The sequence below is a fragment of the Branchiostoma floridae genome, chromosome 11 (assembly GCF_000003815.2).
Source record: "Branchiostoma floridae strain S238N-H82 chromosome 11, Bfl_VNyyK, whole genome shotgun sequence".
Taxonomy (NCBI): domain Eukaryota; kingdom Metazoa; phylum Chordata; class Leptocardii; order Amphioxiformes; family Branchiostomatidae; genus Branchiostoma; species Branchiostoma floridae.
This window is the reverse complement of record NC_049989.1, coordinates 7,749,019-7,769,973: the sequence shown is the minus strand read 5'-3', so window position 1 is coordinate 7,769,973 and position 20,955 is coordinate 7,749,019. Positions and strand designations below refer to the sequence as shown.

General features: G+C 39.2%; 2 protein-coding genes across 2 annotated transcripts in view; one reads left to right on the top strand and one right to left on the bottom strand.

Moving 5' to 3' along the window:
• The window catches only part of LOC118425927 (transcription factor NAI1-like), an 8,142-nt gene extending 1,265 nt beyond the window's left edge, over nt 1-6,877 (top strand). Inside the window, exons 2-4 of the mRNA XM_035835092.1 lie at nt 21-383; nt 4,579-4,717; nt 5,074-6,877. Of these exons, the coding sequence (XP_035690985.1) occupies nt 26-383; nt 4,579-4,717; nt 5,074-5,143 (567 nt within the window). The 5' untranslated portion in view covers nt 21-25 and the 3' untranslated portion in view covers nt 5,144-6,877. The remainder of the gene's footprint in view (nt 1-20; nt 384-4,578; nt 4,718-5,073) is intronic.
• A 1,405-nt stretch (nt 6,878-8,282) lies between these two features.
• LOC118426050 (leucine-rich repeat-containing protein 43-like) lies at nt 8,283-18,459 on the bottom strand. The gene is given in 16 exon segments (XM_035835293.1): nt 8,283-9,258; nt 9,642-9,851; nt 10,255-10,362; nt 10,922-11,066; nt 11,462-11,597; nt 12,625-12,702; nt 13,904-14,066; nt 14,510-14,754; nt 15,095-15,212; nt 15,389-15,436; nt 15,438-15,510; nt 15,637-15,767; nt 15,955-16,065; nt 16,374-16,567; nt 17,006-17,048; nt 18,236-18,459. Coding segments are annotated over 16 exon segments (2,184 nt in total). The 5' UTR covers nt 18,332-18,459; the 3' UTR covers nt 8,283-8,973.
• Nucleotides 18,460-20,955: the final 2,496 nt, after the last annotated feature.

The following is a 20,955-nucleotide window of genomic DNA, read 5'->3' as shown; positions in this document are numbered from 1 at the left end:
CATACTTTTTCCTGTTGCAGCCAAGATGAGTGGATCATCAGACCATGAGTCTACCTCAGACCCAGGGACCAGCAGCTCCTCCAGCGGCACCAGTACTCCCAGTCTGGATCAGGAGGACTCCAACCCACCCCCTACAGCTACTGGTCTGGACATCACCAAGGAAGAGGAGAAACTCAACCAGAACAGTTTAGAACAACTAGACCCCAACAGGAAAACACCTGACTTAGAACAGGAACACGAACATGTGCTGCTGAGAAAGGCGACACACAAACTCTCTGAGAAGAAGAGAAGAAAAGCAATTAACAAAAGATATGATGACCTGAAGAGCTTGTTACCAGGCATGAAGGGACTGACACACAGCAAGCAAGTCATATTGAAGAAAGGTGGGATTTCTTTAGCAATTGACAAGCAGCATGGTACTGTAATTCCTGATTTATTCAATGTACACTCAATCTCCACGTTTTTAACGGTGACGACTATAACGTGAACTTATCATTATCAACAAATAATTCATCTTGGTGATGATAACAAATAATTTTTTCACCGTGAACATTTAGTTCCGAGAGAGCTATTTCTCGGAGACCGTGGATTGTTGAATTCCGCGCCGCGGATTTCATCACGCAAGACTGATGAAACCCGCGCCGCTTCGGCCGCTAATACTAGCGTCTGGTCGCGGACTTCATCACGCTAGACTGATGAAACCCGCGCCACTTCGGCCGCTAATACTAGCGACTGGTCGCGGACTTCGTCACGCTAGACTGATGAAACCCGCGCCACTTCGGCCATTAATACTAGCGACTGGTCGCGGACTTCGTCACGCTAGACTGATGAAACCCGCGCCACTTCGGTCACTAATACTAGCGACTGGTCGCGGACTTCATCACGCTAGACTGATGAAACCCGCGCCACTTCGGCCACTAATACTAGCGTCTGGTCGCGGACTTCATCACGCTAGACTGACGGCTAGACGGCCATAGAGTAGGACGTTTTTTCTGCTCGCGGTATATAAATTGGTTGGGGAGAAGGCCCGCATCCTTCTCTCTGTAAAAAAAAATGTCTGCTTACCCTGCACCGCCGGCCATAGAGCAGGACTTTTTTTCTGCTCGCGGTATATAAATTGGTTGGGGAGAAGGCCCGCATCCTTCTCTCTGTAAAAAAATGTCTGCTTACCCTGCACCGCCGGCCATAGAGCAGGACTTTTTTCTGCTTGCGGTATATAAATTTGGTTTGGGAGATGTGTTTGATATGTAAGAATAATAGTAAGATTCTCCTATATGCCCTGCCACTTGTTACCCTGTGATTTTATAAATTTGTCAACTGTGTTAAATATGCTATTACTGTGGTTAGAGCATGTTTTCTTTTATAATTTGTCAGCTGTATTTCTGTGTACTACACTGGCTAGAACTTATCTTATTTAAATCTTTCCATTTATTTTACGCTAAAGGAAAGATACGGACAAAAGAAGCATCTTTCGAATGTACAGTTTTGAACTTCGTAGAACAATTACAAACTACTGTATTACTAGTAGTGTTTAAAAACCACACTGACTTGCTATAGCATGTTTTCTTTATAAATTTGTCAGCTGTATAACTGTGTAACTACACTGACTTGCTAGAGCATGTTTTCTTTATAAATTTGTCAGCTGTATAACGGTGTAACTTACACTGACTAGCTATAGCATGTTTTCTTTATAAATTTGTCAGCTGTATAACTGTGTAACTTACACTGACTAGCTAGAGCTAGAGCATGTTTTATTTAATAATTTGTCAGCTGTATACTATTACAGTTGCCAGATACCGACATTGATTTTGTACAGTACTACTGCTTGTCATTCTGCTTGTGTGATGTATTTTCCTGAAAACTTCACCAGTTCACTATGCTTTTTAGTGTCCTAAGTACCATTGAATAAACTAATGACTTGCCTTCACACAAACATTGATTGAGTCTTGCAACAACTGTAACGTTACTGAGTAACCTTTTATTCTAGAGCCCTTGGGCAAGGACGGTAGGCGGTTCTTGAACACCACTGTTACAACTGACAAGCGGCGAAGATGATTATATTCATTACGGGTTCACATACATGTCATAGCACACACAGCAGCCAAATCATTACTAGTACTGTAACATGAGTAATGCGTTGGCGGCATAATTCCCTTGCCGGCTACCGACTTGAACTCTGATATATAGTGATAACCAGGGCATGTTCAGCCAAGCAATAATATTTTTAGCTAAGCATAGTTTGATTCATTATAGGCGTATGTAAGAATTCAGAGGGGGTTTAAACCCCACTGTTACACATAATTAATTCATTATGTCTACTACGGTATACATTTTTGCGCATGGTTAACATGTAATACGGCAATACGGAAAATAATCAATTCTATTCCTCGGAGGCTCCATACATTATCAACAAACTTGAACAGAGCATGGCGTCGCTAACAATCCAGAAATACAATATACAATATTCAAAGTCCCTATTTTCAAAACAATGCGCAACAAACAAGGCTAACACGCAACAAACATATTGGATTCCTCAACATTTTAGCATGGCGTCGCTAACAATACAGAACTCAAAGTCCCTATTTTCAAAACATTGCGCAACAAACAGGGCTAACACGCAACAAACATATTGGTTTCCTCAACAGTTTACCGTCTTGCTCACAACTTTTTAGCAGAAGATGCGGCATATTTACAGGAAATTCTGTTCTTGAACACAGAGATGCTGAGACTCAACTGGTGAAAATGTCCTTGACTTGCGTATGGAACAATGGAACAAAATGGAGCCCCAGCTATCCCGTCAGACATTGCGATATGTAGCGGTAAACTTGACTGATTTTTCACAGAACTGTCTCTATTCGGAGTTCCGTCAGCTTATTTCAACAGCACACAACAGGCCAAATTGACAACATATTGAATCCCTTAACATTTTCCCGTGTCATTTACAACCTTTTAGCAGAGGATATCGGCGTATTTACAGGACATATTGTTCGCAAACACAACACGAAAGTGGGAAATGGCGCACAAGCTATCCCATCAGTCATTGCGATATTTAGCGGTAAATTTAACTGTATTTTTTTTCTCTGCGATTACAACTTCACAACAATTAATTCAACAACACACAACAAACAGGCCAAATTGACAGCATATTGAATCCCTAAACATTTTCCATGTCATTTACAACCTTTTACCAGAAGATATCGGTGTATTTACAGGATATATTGTTCGCGAACACAACACGAAATTAGAACAATATGATTGGGGAAATGGCGCCTCGCCCAAGCTATCCCGTCAGTCATTGCGATATTTAGCGGTAAATTTAACTGTAATTTTTTCTCTCTACGATTACAACTTCACAACAATTAATGAGTAGCTTCATGTTTAGTCCGATTCGATCAAGTCAATGACCTGATATAATGTGCAACGCTTTGAAAGAAATATTCTGATGGATTACAAAATTCAACCTAACATTTTTATTATATTAGAGCTCTAAATTTGATTGTTGAAAATAACAGCTTCGCGCAAAAATCAGCTCCAAAAATAGAGGTTTGCATCGAAGGCAATGTAGGTCCAAATGCCAAGTGAAGAAGATCGACCAAACGCTAGTATCAGCGACCGAAGCGGCGCAGGTTTCATCAGTCTAGAGTGATGAAGTCCGCGACCAGTCGCTAGTATTAGCGGCCGAAGTGGCGCGGGTTTCATCAGTCTAGCGTGATGAAGTCCGCGACCAAACGCTAGTATCAGCGACCGAAGTGGCGCGGGTTTCATCAGTCTAGCGTGATGAAGTCCGCGACCAGACGCTAGTATTTATAGTGACCGAAGTGGCGCGGGTTTCATCAGTCTAGCGTGATGAAGTCCGCGACCAGCCGCTAGTATTTATAGTGGCCGAAGTGGCGCGGGTTTCATCAGTCTAGCGTGATGAAGTCCGCGACCAGTCGCTAGTATTAGTGGCCGAAGTGGCGCGGGTTTCATCAGTCTAGCGTGATGAAGTCCGCGACCAAACGCTAGTATTAGCGGCCGAAGTGGCGCGGATTTCATCGGTCTAGCGTGATGAAGTCCGCGACCAAACGCTAGTATTAGCGGCCGAAGTGGCGCGGATTTCATCGGTCCAGCGTGATGAATTCCGCGACAAGTCGGTAGTATTAGCGACCGAAGTGGCGCGGATTTCATCGGTATAGCGTGATGAATTCCGCGACCAAACGCTAGTATTAGCGGCCGAAGCGGCGCGGATTTCATCGGTAAAGTGATGAATTCCGCGGCGCGGAATTCAACAATCCACGGTCTCCGGATATACCTGTCCGAGAACAAAAAGACAAAGTGAATCAAAGTATACAGTATACAAAAGTTCTTTTCTAGTTCCGTGACTTGTAAGTTGTAGGGACAAAACATGAATAGGTTTACATGTTTATATTTTCTTTCAATACCATTTCAGCAAGAATTGTCAGTAGGGTTGTATTGTGTGTAATGTATTGTTTTAGGCAGAACACTTACTCACTCACTCACTTACTCACTCTTGACCCATGACATCAGTGGTCATAGGGAAAACACTATGAAACTATTTTCCATGTTCTGTTCTTGCAGCTTTCCACTATGTCGAGAGCCTGAAGGCTGACAGCCGACTGAATCAGGGAGTGATAAGAGAGTTGGCCATTGAGAGGGAGAGGAACATCTCACTAGAGGCAGAACACAAACATTGTCAGGAGAAACTACAACTTCTCAGGTGCGTGTGCCTTGTAAATCATATGTGCTGCATGGGAGTACTGAACCAGACACTAACTTTCCTCAGACAAAATTTAGTATAAGTGTAAATATTCAAAGTACAAACAAGCTACTGATTTTTAAAGGATATTCAATAGAATTGTATATAACATGATGCTATCTCCATTTTAACTCTCACTATACATAAGATTCTTAAGAAGTAATTATCATTAACAATAACATGCATGATGTTAATACATTATGTATATCCTTATCATGGTGTAATGCATGGTAAAGTGCTTAACTGTAAATGTTTTTACCATAGTTTGTCCTGTATTATGCAATGACTAAGTGTTGTATTTTTTTTGTTTTTAACAGACAACAGAAAGGTTTGCCTCCCCTAACGCCTGAGGAACTACAAGGGGTCATGACAGGTGCCATCTCATAATTATCTCACACAGGGAGACTTTCAGCTAAACCCATTCAGAGCCTCTATTATATAAATATGAAAGATATCACTTGGCCTGTTACATATATAAGTCATCCTGAAGACAGCAAAAACTCTAACCTGTATTGTCCCTTCACTTTCTGGAATGTTAGCTTGTGAATTTGAAAGGTTATGATCTCAAACAACAATTACTGTTCTTTATTAATCATTACATTTTTATGTGGTTTGTATCAAATTTGCTTCAACACCACCAAGTTGATTCTTAAGTACTATATATCTATGTCCTAATCTATGTCTGAGATATTTTTTAAAGAAATTGTACCACAAAGAATTATACTACACAAATATTTGTATTTCAAGCTACAAACAGATGGTGACATTCAGTTACAAGCAGTGCACATGCTTGAGCAATGTGACTGCTTTTCTGTAACAAGGGAGTCTCTTGATTGTTAGAATATTGGCCAGAGATATCAAAGTCTGTTCATAACTTACCTTATTAAGTTATAAGAAGCTGCCACAGTCAGCTGTTACAAAAGTGTTGTTGTTTTCTATAATTCATAGTTCTGACAATTATACATGTATTTTCAATTTCATTCAGACATATTGAAACATGATTGTCTCATATATTGTGAATTTGCAGTGTAACAAACCTATGATAATTCACTCTACTGCACAGTAACAATTGTATGAATTGCTAGTATTAAAACAAAGCAGTAGCTCTATGTCCAGTTTTACAATGCTCTGAATATCAACTTGTATCTTATAATAAAAAGTCTGTATTTTGAAACAAATATCACTGGTATGGTGAGATAAGATGCAGTACGTAAATATACTTTTAAGGATTTGGAAAATAACTGATTGTAATGTTATGTGTAGCTGGATATCTGTAATAAGGAATCATTGGTGCCAAAGTAGTCAAGGTCTCTGAGACCTTTATTCATTCATACATAGACTACTTCCTTTGATGTATTTTACCATTGCCTAATGCAATCATGAATATGAACTTGCAACTTAACTCAGTTGAAGTGATGCAACATAAGGCTCCTCTGTCCTGCCCCCACATTGGGAGAAGCATGCTGAGACTTATACGTTTGCCATCCATCCAAATTGTATATAGAAATTTAATGGCAGGATTGCAAATATTTGCTGTTTATTTGAAAGGAAATTGCCCTTGACTTGTTTTACAAATGTAAAGGAATGTTTGGTTAATCCGATGAAAGTTGATGATATTGAAGATTTCTTCCTTGAAATTAAGTGTATTTCATTTGTACAAGTTCAGGGTTGCAGTCTGGAAATAACATAGCAAAATGACACCTCAACAACCAGTTGAGTCATATTAATGAAATGCATTTATAGATAACAGCTTATTTGTTGTTGACCACCATTTTCTACTATTTTCTAATGAAGGAGCCTTTTGTATATTTGTTATCGACAATCAGCCAGCAATATGTCGAAGGTAATTTGACTGTAATTGTTTTATTCCTGTTTAATTGTGAATAAATATCAAGATGACATACTGTATGATGTAAGACACAAACTATTGAGTTGTACTTTTAGCTAGCGCTAACAAATGCAAGCATTCCTTTGCTCAAAATATTACAGTTGTATTCATAATTCACACTATATTTTGTGGTTTTTGTGTTTGGCAATGTACATGTATATACATTTATTGTAAGCTATGGATACAGTACACACATTTGATTGATTAAATAAACATGACTTATTTTCACTTAATTGTCATATGTTGTCTTCACCTAATTCAGACTTCTTTTGATTGTAACTGACCACACATCTTTGTTACAACAACCACAATGTAACCCCAGAAATATTTTACAAACTTTATTTTTGGCGTTGACAACAGTTTGTAACAATAGGCTGAATTCCAAATGTTACCTTGTCGACAATTTTTATGCCAAGAACTAACCACTATATTTGCATATATTTGCTGATTTTTTTTATGGTATGCTTTTGGATGCCAATATTTGCAATAAAATGCTTTCATGGAGAAGAATCACAAGGTCCTTCCATTAGCCAGTCGTTACAGCAAGGGGCACCGCATCTACAGTTTCGTTGGAAGGGGCTGGATACCTACTCTATCTACACGGTCTAATGATGCCATCTAGCGGAAAGCGGTATTACTGCAGTATTCCACCACACCCCCGCCGCTGCAGTACTTCAAATGATTAATAGAGGTCGCTTTTGATCCATGGAAAACATACAGTCCATCAAATTTCACGTTTGTCGAGTTCTTACCGGTTGTTGTTCACAGAAACTTAGTTTAATGTTCCAGTCATGGACATATGACTTAATGGTGGTGGTTAAAACGGAACAACTCATAGAAACTGTTCTAAGTCAGGTGATCTTTGGCAGTGTTGAAATGACCCGACATACACCTTTCTCACGCGGCGACCATGATAGATCTAAAACGAGTTCAATGAGGCAAACAAAAGACTGTCCATCATAATTAGCAGTTCAACCAATGATAGCATGGAAATTAGGAAAGCAACCAATAAGAGATTTGGCTGCATGACTGTCAAATATTTGCATTATTATGTTTTTATTTTGCATCTCTTAAGGGACTACGGGATCAGTCTACGCTACTCTAAATTGCTAAATCTTTTGGTGCATAACACTAGTTATAATATTTATTATTTGATCTTACATTGTGCAAATGTGTGTGGTTTGGTGGAAATCTAAATGGGGGCTGATTTTAGAAATAAGTTTTGTCTGTTTGCCTCATTGACCTCGCCTTCAATCTATCATGGCCGCCGCGTGAGAAAGGTGTATAATGCTAGTGGAAGAGCCACGCACCTGTTAGCGGGATAATTGAGTTACCTGTGTAAGCTGTGAACTGGGTGAGACGGAACCTTTTCTTATTCGTATTGGTTAAGAAATAGTCCGAGAGAAATACACTAAATTAAGCACAAAAGCTTTTCAGATATTGTTAAAATGTTTCAGGTCTCTCTGGGTTATAAAACAGAAGAGGAAAATGTACAAGAATTCAGGTTAATGGCTGTGTTAGTGTTTATGTAACATTTAAGTCTACTGATGATGCTTTAAAACCAAGAAGCTTTTATCAACAAAACAGAACTTCTTAGCAATTACATCCCCATACCAAAATACCAAAAAGACACATAACTTTGAAAACAAAACTGGTATATATTTACACAAAAGATTTCAATGATTCAGGACCCTTATTATACAATATTGTCATGTAGCACAGTATTCAAACAGATACAAAAAGATTCATATTTCCATGGGAAACAGGAAAACAAGTTCCTTCTTTGTGGGTTTCAGGGAAGACCTACAATTATAAAACAACAATTTTAATGTGTGGATACATTGGATCATAAATGATATTTGAGTTTGCCATAAACTATTTTCCTATCATGTATCCTTGATGTAATATAGCAAAAATAGAAAACTTCTCATGATCTTTTTCATTATTAATCCTCATATGCTACATACAAATGTACTTTGGTTTCTAACATAAATGTAGTTTGTGTCATAAGTGTAGTTTGTGTCATAAGTGTACATACTATAAGTGTACTATATAAAGTTGTACGCATTTGATACATATCAGTACATTAGTATATCATATGTACATGCAATGTCCAAAAAGACCAACATAAATGCAAATTTACTGTCAGATCATCTAAGATGAACACTTCAAATGAGTTCATTAGAGACTTCTGGCAGCTTCAAGCATATTCAGCATGGCTAAAAAGAGGAAACTTTCATACATACTTTCTTCCAACATGAAATCAGATCTGGGGTTAAAAACTAGTGCAATATTAGGTGCACACCTGGACCGATCAGAACAGAAATGACTATGATGCTGTGATCAGCTGTGTTTCAGTCCTCGTCTCTGTTTTACTTGCTCCCATACTATCAGCAGCAGTCTTCCACTGGTGCAGTTTGATTTTAAACTGAACAGTGAGAGGGGGAGGGGGGAGCTTCTCCTCTTCATCGTCACTCTTCCCTGCTCCAGATCCGGGCCTCTTCTTGTCCCTGGATTCCTTCCTGCTGTCGGGCTTCTTTTCTTTGCCCTTGTCCTTCTCACGTTTCTTGGCAGAGGGCGTTCTCGCTCTCTTCCCACCTCGAGATTTCTTGTCCTGTAGGCCAGATATAAGAAGGATGTTGAATTTATTTGATTGAACCTACTTAAATAGTGCAATACACACTTAATACTGTATCCAAGTTTTATCTAGAAACTTAGGTAGTTAAAGTTTTTCTCCAAATTTGGCAGACAGACTGGTTAGACCTAAACTATGTTCTAAATGTTTTTCCATCATCTCAATTTCTACTGCAAACCCCTGCTTACCGTCTCGCATACCTGCTTGGATTTTAAGCTATACAAATGTATATTGAACACTATAATAACACATTCAGTTTTGTTTGAGATCATGGAAATTTCTGTGTGTCATGGACAACAAAATCCCATCATATATGACAGCTATAACACCTGCAAATTGTTCACATACAAAATCCAATTCACCTTTTTGTCAGATAAAGTTTCCTCCTCTTTAACCTCCTTCACTTCCACCACTTTTTCCAAGGTGTACTCCCCATTCAGAGTGGTTTCTCCCTCCAGCATCTGTTCCAGAGATAGGCTGTAGGTCCCCAACACTCTGGTCTCAGGGGGGGAGTGCCTCAGTTCAACTCCAGGGGTCTTTTTCTTCTTGTCTGATGTACCACTCTTCCCTCCCTACAGTGTATCAATTCAAAAGAGGATTACTTTTCAGTTCCTAACAATATCAAAAAATTCTTGAGGTCAGTCCATCTCATATGTTGCCTGCTTTGAGTTAGCTTCATTCAACAGCCTAATGATAATTAAGTGATAAATTATCAAGCTACATGAAGATAGGCTGATACCTTAATGTAATGCTATTGCATCAATATTAGTACGTTTTCTGTGGTCAAAACTCTGTCTCCGTACTTAAGACACTATGTTATATGTATATACAATTTTTGTATCAATATGTGTAATGAGAAAAATTGCAACCTGGACATACAACCTGTCATCATGACTCTACAGACTGAATATACCCAAGACTAATATAATAAATTATTGTACCATATCAAATATGATATGATAATATCTACTATACCTTGTCCTTGCCCTTGGTCTTGTCACTTTTGGCACTCTTCTCCCTCTTCTTGTCCTTGGACCCAAGATTGGTTCTCTCCTCGTCTTCATCGATTGGCCAGGACAAAACCTAATAGAATATTACAATACACAAAAATCAGGGATGGAGGGATGATAACTTGGACTGACTCCGCCCCTCGATCATGAGAAACCAGGACACATTGTACAGGAAAAGGTACTGCAGTACTGATACAGATGTAGGTACAGGTACTGAGGTATAAAAAATGTACATCCAGGTAAAAATATGTACTAGGCACCCAGGTACAGGTACAGATACTATTTTGACATAGATACAGGTACAGATTTGCAGGTACTAAAATATACATGTAGGTACATGTACCAAGGACTCATGCAAGAAGTAGCTGTTGCCTTCATTAGAAAGACAGGTTAAAACATTTTTCTACTAATTCAAGTACCAAAGTTTTACATTTTGTAGCTAAGAACCAGCATCCAACAGCTGTTATATCTTTTCTGCTGTACCCTCTTTATCATCTTTATTGTACCCTTTTTAATTATAGTTATTATATCTTTTCTGCTTACCCTTTTTCTGCTTTTGCTGACTCTTTACTCTCAGATATAAGGCTTCTTAACACCTACTTTGATATTTTCTTCCCTTAGTGATATCATACCTTTTCTTCTATAAGGGAGATCATGAGACCCTTCTGCAAGAAGTCCCTCAGTCCTAGCAGATTGTCCACCGTTATGTCGTGTTCATACTCCATGGGGATTTCTGCCTCAGCCCATGGGCGCCCTTCTGTCTTCACCTGTCGTAACCTGCAGTTCAACAACAAAGAGCAAGATGGCACTACAAATCTATTTGTTTACACCAGGACTTCATTTAAAAGGAGGCTTTTGCAGTTCTTTCAATTCAAAGTTGAAACCATTCAATCTGCAGTACTGGACAGGTACAGTGACTGTAGTAAAACTTTGTAAAAAATGCACTTGTGTGCAGTGTCCAAAATTTGCAGTGTCATCACAAAAAGTACGAAAACCATTATGAAGATTTACAAAGTACAAAATGTATTACTAAGATGCTTAAAATGCAGAATTTCAAATGCAAATGTTTTTATCACAATCAAGATAAACTTTTTGCAGTATTCTATCTGTTGCTTCACATTTTATATATGGGCAGAAAGAAACAAGTGCCTGTGAGTGATTTCCATACATACGTGTATGTCCCCTGTGCGGGTTCTTCCTCCATGTTTTCCTGTGGTGCGTTGGACTGTGTGTCACTCAGGGGGCCCTCCACTCCCTCTGCAGTGGTCACCACTATGGACGGCTCATCTCTCATTATTCTTTCACTTCCTAGCAACAAACCAGATAATGAAACATCAGTATCATTCACTGACTGTGTTTGATTGATCCTATCAAGGGCATTATATAGACAGCAACTAAATAATTCTCTTATAATTTCGTTCTGATGTTGGCAACAAGGATGTCTTTGCAAATCAACTTGTTAGTACTACACAGAACATTTGGAAAGCTAGAATGTAGCTCTTAAAATGCTATGTAGCAATGACACATGATGTGCCTTTAAATTGTCTTTAATTACAAATTCTATGTATGTCCTAATTTCATTTTTGTAAATCATAACAATGCAGTTTTATGCAGATTACTAATAGACATATTTACTTAACAGTCCTTCCAGTGCATTGCTTAGCCAAGTTTTACAAACAAAATTCTACATTTGTTTGCTACAGCTACACTGTAGGCATCTAGGCTCTGCCTGAGCATCTAGAGAGCTGCAAGGTTCAGCAACAGATGCAATGCTAAATTAATACTCTTCTGAGCTACTTATTGCTTACACTATATCTACTTTTTTCTGCTGCTAGCTGTCAATGTTTTATAATTCAATCATTAAGCATGAGATGTTCTGAATGCATAATTGTACATATGATCACTGATGATATATAAATCATAATATCTATAAGCATGCTACATGCCTGTAACCTGCCTACATGCCTCAGGTCAGGTAAGTACAACAGAAGCGCTATGTACTATTGATTCTATGCTTATATTGAATGTATTATTTGACGTAAATGTCAGAGCTTTGCATGTGGGTCTATATTCATTTCTATTTAAAGCCATGCATCAGCTTAATCATGTTTTCCAGCAATAAAGGCTTTTCTTTGACATCATTTCCTTGAATCCTGGTGGCCATGTTGGAGTACAGGATCAGTTGATGCGTGTAACAGATGTACAATGTACTCCAACATGGTGCCAATGATGTCACAAGAAAAGACTATATAACCTGCAAATAGCATCTACAAGCCTTATATCCCTGCAAGCACCTGTGAAAAGACTACAAGTTTCAGAAAACGTTGGGGTTTACTTGGGGTCAAGGTCGGTTCCAGTTCCCCTCCTCCGGGTGTGGTTATAAATATGGACGGGCGGGGCTCCAAGTGATCGTCTGTTGAGAGAGAATGTAGCACACACACACACGGCAAACGTTGTTGGGTAAGTACAGGGTACAGAACATACGACATGATTCCACTTTTTACTTCAAGTGGTCTTGTATCACTGGCAGGGATCTCTCCAACTTTAAATACCATGTGTTGACTCATGATCTAGATGGGTCTGGGAAATTTTAAACTTTGAACACTCTTCAGTTACACTAATTCCACATATTCTAGGGAAATTTCAAATGGCTAACACTTGTTTACCTTTATCCGTTGGGTAACCTATATCCATTGCTTTTAAAAACAGGGTATTGGGGGATATCACGTTGACGGATGTTGGTTTCAAATTGTAATATTTTCAGTATATTGCAGTTTAAAAATACCACCCGTCGGCTTCATGTGCCTAGATACCCTATTTTGAAAAACAACGGATATTGGTCACCCAACGCATAAAGGGGAACTAGCGTTATATCTTAATTTTGTGCATTTTTGGTGGCGATGTTGACGATATGATGAAAGGTCATGAAGGCTTGACTTACGGTTGGATTTTATCTGTCTGGAAAAAATTCCCTCTTGGGGATGGAAGGATGAATGCTGGAGAGAACCCTGATTCCTGCTTTTGACACAGTTACCTGAAACCTCCTTAACCTTCCCCTTGATGACACAACCTTTTGGTTTTAAGTTGATATTGGTTACAGGGTTAGGCAGCAAGAAGGATGTTAGAGATGTTAGAATAGTTCAAGAAAACCAGAGACTACAACACCTTCATAAATAGACAAGATAATATAAAAATATTCCATAAGTACATGTACATGACTTTTTTGGATCACACAATGAGTCAGTACAATTTCCACAAATTCAACATCACTTAATATGCATGATTATGATACTCAAATAGTGATTAAGCATTTCTGGTAACATGTGGATTCTTTGTCGGTACACTTTTTTAAAACTGTTTTTTTTTTCTTATGTACAAATGTAGAATTTTCTACAACAGTGCCTTAGACTTTTTTAAAGGTCTTCTACAAAATATTGCCTAGAAATTGGTCAAATCTAGTATGGGCAACTTTATCACACTAGTTAGTTGTCTTATGATATCTTTTTATTTGTGAAGGGTCTCAACTTAACATTAATAAATGATTTACAAACAAATTGTAGGTGCATGATGAATTATGCACAGGAATTTTACTATGGAAGCTCTCTAAAGTTTACCTTTGGTCATGGGTGGATCAATGCTTTCTGCAGTTTGTGGAGGAACATCTGGTATGATGGGTCTGCGGTCCCCGGGAAACTTGGGCTCTTCCATTTCTGGGAGTGGCTCCTCTAGGATGGGCTCTCTGACAGAATGTTCCATCGACATGGGAGGGGGTTCAGGCTGGGGCAATAAAAAGATGTACAGTGAATGACTTTCATCATTCTCAGTCCAGCTGATTAAGGCATGTATGATAGACTCATGTTACTGTCAGTTTTAACTACATTCAGTTTCACAGTACTGAAATGCCAATTACCGAAATACACTTACTAAATACTGAGCAATACTGAAGTAAAAGCAATGAACAATTGCAAAAAATGGATGGACACAGGTTATGAAACCTGAGCTTTTGCTCTAGTATACATTTTTGTGCTATGTATATGTAATGATATATGTTGCTAGATTTAATAGGACTGTAGACTTAACGTATCTGTACCTCATATTTTATCTGACCCTTACCTCCGTCATGACCTCAATTAAAAGTGGCCTGCAGGCCGAATTGAGCTTCTCTTGAATAAAAAAAGATTCAAACAAAATACCCTGTAAAGTCAACAACTATCACTTACAGATTCCAGACCAGTGAGGTCACTGTTTCCAGCCGTGTCCAGAGGTCCAAACCCCCGGGAGTCGTCCAGCAGCAGCCCCACCCCCGTGCTGGGGATGTCGTCCACAAACTCGTACACCACGTGGTACGTCTTGGTCACCACGGGAAACTCGGGCTGGTCCTCTGTCGGCTGGAGCTCCTCCGGCATGGGCACACCCTTCACCAGGCTGATACTCACTGTTACTTTAGCTTCATCTAGTATCACCTCTGTGGGAAGGACACATTCAGATATACATCACAATCAACGTGTATAGAACTAAACCTTTGCCCAATCACTCAAATTATACATGTACAAGATCATGAGACACTGTCTAGAGTCAGTCCTAGGAAAAAGACCATAGGTTTGGCTGAGTCTAAATTAATTTTCTACATTTGGACAGTTATCATTAGACCAATACAACTGGTTGCTGATTACAATTTTTAGATTTAGATACTCATCATTGTACCAATACCACTAGTTGCTGATTACAAAAAGTCATCAAATTATGAAACTTTCAAATCATGAAAATTTTAATGCTGGACTATAGTAAGATATCTTAGTGGGTACCTTTCTTTTTGGCGAGTCCCTTGAAGCGGTGCCTCTCATCAGCACTGATTCTCTGGTCATCCAGAATGCTCAGTTTCTTCAGACTGTCAATAGTGTAACCTCTGTAGCCTGGAACAAGCTTTGGAAAAAGTAAAAGACTTCTTTTAACACTGTCTTCATACATTAACTCAAAAAGCTTCTCTTAGCTAAAGATGATTAGCTGGACTACTAATAACTATTCCAGTTGTCATAATAAATCAACTGTAATGCAGTCTAATAGTAGCATGAGAGGAAATCTTAGATTACAGCACTTACTGCCAGAGGGGTTCCCTGCAGTACCAGGTTCCTGAGTCTGGGAAGTTCCAGACACTTTCCTGACAACATCTAACAAGTCACTCAGGTGGTTGAAGCCAAGATCAATGGACAAGAGTTTAGGCCTGGAAAAGTAAAAACATCTTTGACCCTTTATCTATAATAAATTAGACCAATCAAATTGCATATACCACTTTTAACTTTTTCAAGTTTTTAAGAAAGCAATAAAAGACTAAAAGTTCTCAACATACCAGTAGTGCCCTGTGAGATACTCGTCCACATCTGTGATGTGGTTATACCCTAACCCCAGATGCAGCAGCGGTGGGGGCTGCACACACAGGGAGTCCAGGGTTCTGATCTGGTTGGCACATAGCTCTAATACCTGGCACAAAAAAGTATACATATTTAGCATTCTAGAAACATTTTCAGACAACTGGTTAGTAGAAGTGAGCCCTATCTTAAGTTAAGAACCTTTTATGTGATAACATAGCATAACCTAATTCTAAATTTCTTGAGCAGGTAGATTGCAGAATGATATGCTCAGAGTATTCTGAGGTGTTCCCACTGACCTCTAGGTTAGGAGGCAGGTGTGTAGAGTTCACATGTTCCAGGAGGTTAACGCTGAGAGTCAACTCCTTCAGGTTAGGAAAACCCAAAAGGCCTGCATCCACTTCTGTGATCTGCAAATAGAAAAATAAATGTCGCAACATAATTGGTAAAGAAACTTACATTTAATTAGATGGCAGGTACATGTACATGTAATAGGTAACAGATAAAAGAACTAACTTTAAATGGTTGGGCTATGATGCAACCTACACTAATTTATGTGCAAAGGTTGAAAGACTGGCCTTCTTCTAATCATTATAATGAGTTATTTCATGTCTGACTTACAAATGTATATTGTATTAAATGAAATTCCCTAGCTCCTGTGTATTCTTTCCCAAAGTCCCATGTAAAGTATACACAAAATCAAAACAACTTTTCCTACCTGTTTGTCAATGATTTTCAATGTTTTGAAGAACTTCATGATGAATTTCTCATCGATGAGCCAGGGAGACTTGACGGCGAGCTCCCGCAGTTCCCGCGCCTCGTTACTCCAGCTGCAGTCGATGTTCCACGGTGAGTGTTTCAGCGTAACAAACTCCTCTAACGTCTCACGGTGCTCTATCTGTACATTGTAGTCTGATGGAGGATTGAAAATGATATTACTTAGTTATACGGTCTCCTAGAATCTACCTTAACAAAATTGTGCATTTGAGGTGCACTGCATGCTTTAAATTCTGAACTTATAAGCAAGCAAACATTGTTTGATACATTGTTTATGTCCTACAAATTGCAAAAAGATTCTAATGATACTATTCTATCTCTCAGTCTTGATGAAAATTGAGTTTAAGGCACACTTAAAACTACTTAAAAATATGATGTTTAAAAACAGTAGTCCTGAATCAAAAACACATTTTGTGCACTAATTTTACTTGTACAAAGCATCTTATTCATTATAGACAACAGCCGAGACATGACATGGAATGCTGGTATAGAATCATTAGATATGGTCAAATTTAAACATATTTAAGTCGTTTTAAGAGATGTTTAGTCTGCGTAGTGGTGGAACGGACATACCTCTGGTGGTGACTGCAGATTTACTCTTTGCTTTGCTGTCTCTCTGAAATGTAACGAAATGAAGAATGTCGGACGACTCGGACCATTACCATCTCGGCCCAGTCAACTCGGCCCATCTGCCGGGACAACTCGGACCATCCCCCCTGGACAGCTATTTAATTGATTTTTTTTCGAAAATGTAATCCCAACACTAGTTTTATATGTATATACTCTGAAATGAGAAAACTGTAGGTTGGATTGATTGGATTGTGTAATTCATCGAAGTTTTCGGCATTCCAGGCGGCGCACATTAGGTCGTTGACTCCGAAATACGCAGCGTGTGTGGACACGTGGATAGGTGTGAGGCGCTTCTAATAGAGGACAGTAGTAAACTTTATCATTACTTGCTCTTCGGAATAGTTTTAGACAAATAAGATGTGGGTATTGATCAGAGTATGAGTCATTCTTGTTGAAGATTAATTGCTAATTAAGAATTTTTTCAAGCCGACCGTGTCCACTTTGTTTTAATATCGCGGTTTTAATATCGCCGGCGCCCGCGGTACATATGATACTAGATCAAAGGACCGCCACTCTGTATGACCATAACTTCTGACGTTCTAGTAGTAGCAGCTGTGGACAATCTTTATAATACTAGTACAAATGTACCAAGAAATGTCAAATTAACTTTTTTTCAAAAGATAAGTAATTTGGTCCGACTGGTACATGGGGGTGGTCCGAGTTGACCAGGGGAGTGGTCCGAGTTGACCAGATTTTCAATGGGCCGAGTTAGTAATGGTCCGAGTCGTCCTGATTCCCAAAATGAATCACGTCTTTTATTATGTAACAAACAGACTATTTAATTGTATTGTTTATGTCGCAATTTGAATCAAGTCAACAACTACTTAATTTCAACTTAAGTCTCTAAAACACGAGCAAATCACTACATTTGCGATCTACGTATGTTAATTATGAGGGCTTTGTTTGATTGAATGTCGAGCTAATGTTTAGTAAAATACGTTTGTTATAATTACCTGGAAGCCATGTTTCTATCGTTTTGTGTTTTGTATTATGATTTGCATTCGTAAGATTTAAACGTCATAATCGATTAACAGACAACTGTTACATGTACGTCACTTTCTTCTATTGTTCAACTACTTCACAATGCACGAAATTGGAGAAATTCGAGAACGCGTGGTGACTAAACGACAAGTGTCAAACTTTTGTTTTCATAAGCTTCTTGCGACAACTTACCCATGATCCGAGTCCGCACGGAAACTCACGCAAACACAGCCCTCGTAGCTGCTTCTCGAAGGCGTTGAATGCTAGAACAGGCTCTGCTGCTGTCATTGCACTGAAATAATCCCCGTAACCGAGTGTGTATCCACCCAAATCATCCAAAATCCGCGGTTTCTTGCTACACGAAAGATTCTCTTAGCAACAAGACGCCATGTTATTAGGTCAAAGGTCAAATAGCTATGAATCCTGGGAAATACCTGATACAGCGCGGGAACTTCAAATGGTAACGATATGGACGCCTGACTTGTAGTTGCACGTCTGTAATCGTGTCTTCCTATCCATTTGTACTTTGTGGGTGGAGAAAGAGTGGGAGCAGAGTGCTGTTGCTGTGGTGACAAAAGTCTGCCACTGCCAGCTCTAAACCTATCGTCTTAGCTTTTGACCCAGCTGGTTCATGTTTTCCTTGTAGAAGTACGTAACGTTATGCGTCGATGAAGGTTAGACATCCAGGTAATAGGATATGCCATAAAGACTCAAGCAACTGGATATACTTTTGGAAAATCATATCCAGTTGCTTGAGTAACTACTTTTTGGCATAAGTACACGCGTACCAGCAATTTTGTAAGGTTAGAAAGTGATAACGTTAAAACATGTATAATTTAATAATTGTATATTAATTGTTTATTGTTCTCACATTCTCTAAATACATTACAGCGCCGTAGGGTGCTAAAATGCGTATTTAGATTTTAAGCATTGAAAAGTTTTAGGTATAGTAAACAATCATATTGTATTTAGGCATTATAAGATTGCGCAAATACAGTTTCTCGACCAGGATCTTTAAAACTTTATTGACAATCATACAAAGGGGAAATTTAAAAAAAAAGTGATACTCGGATCATGCACTTGAACAATTTCCCGGGTGAACAAAACGTAATTCAAACAGCTAAGAGGCGTAACGTTATAGATTTTGTAGACTGACTTTAGGTATGAAACGAGACAAATCAGCAATATTGGGCATTCAGTAATCGCAAAATGCCAAGTGTCTATACTACGGACATTAAACATCGTACTCAAGGCCGCAAGTTTGAGAGAACGTGTAGCAAATTTGTTGTTGTTGTTGTTGTTGTCTGCTCCTTCTTCTTCTTCACGTTAAGAACTACTTTCAAAATGAATAATTTGTGCGTTTCAGTCTTTGAAGAAGACGTACAGAAAGGTACAATTTTCCTATATACAAAATGTAGTTTGCTGACATTACAACTCAGACTTTCATGGAGCTCCTGTTTACAAAATTGTCGGTCAACTTGAGTTTTCAAAGAACGTGAAACACTGGGGCACACACAAACAAGCAGCACGTGAGATGAGACAGAAGTCTTTGTGTAAGAATGAACATAATCCTTCCACCGTGGTGTGGAATTTCATCATGAACAAAAGAGGTTACGCAAGGCATCTCTAACACGCCACACACTACATAAAATAAGACCAAAAAACACATACAATATACTTTCCGCTACTGAATTTACAATGCAGCATTAGTTCACGCTAACAGGATTCCATTTTCCACATCAACTTGACAGAAACGTTTGGCTTGTCTATGCTTGTCTATACAACTGGCCCGCCGCCAGATAGCACAGCCTAAGCCCTTCCTTTTGGGTGACAAAGTTTATGTTGGCTCTGTTGTGATCAAAACGTCAAGTCAGTTTCATCTAATATCATGTCAGAACCTTGGGTAACGCTTACTATTTTCAAAGTGCCCAACTTTAGTCCAAAAAGGTGTCTGGGTGTCGTTATTTTACAGCCGCGTTACATTCCGAACCAGGGTCCAGCTGTACCCGGTATAACCGGCATCCATGTTGTAGTACACCGCCGATGTCTGGATAACAAACCCTGGCTTCTTCATCACCGCCTGTAGGACCATCGGCCTGTTGACCTTGACCCGTGACCCGCTCAGAGTGATGCTGAAACAGCTATCCATACTTCTCTTCACGTCGAAATCCTCCTCCTGTAAACCTCTTTCTACGAGAAGGTCGCGGATGCTGGCCTCCACATCGTTGCTGATGCTGCCGTCACCCGCTTCTACCTGAATGTTCACTGCTCCAAAGTTACTTTGGTATTCCAAAAAGATGACGTCCGCCATGTTGTTCAGTGTTCAGACTTTTCGGTGCATCTCCGAAGATCCTTTAGCAATCAAATGGTAAAGGCCAACACGTTCAATATTAATCATGGAAGTCACTCAGCGCATGGTCTTTTTAGCGAATGCCCACAAACGCCCACTCTAGAGAAGTCCGCGCTGCACGAATCTCATTTTTTTTGCTTGGAATATGTCCACGTTGTGCTCCCATGTATTAATCCTGAGTTTCAAGTCAATCCATTGACCCGAAGTGACATAAATAAAAGTTTTCGATTCTCGATGGTCTTTTTAGCGAACGCCCACAAAATGTCTTTTTAGCGAATGCCCACTATATCCACAAAAATATCGGTCGTCGCGCAACGACACCTAAACCTACCGTCACAAACATGTTCAAGATGGTGTCCCATTGATGTGTACGGAGTTTCCGTGCTTTACAAGCATTTTAAGTCCCTGTTTTTGGTCAAAATGTACGCGCCGATACTACCATACATTAACAATAGCAATTCAAAATGGCGGGCACTAGTCATGTGACCTCCTTGCGGGACTGTTCTATAAGTATCGCGGGAGGGACTGTTGTAGCATAGCTAATCATACAAACATTTTAGAG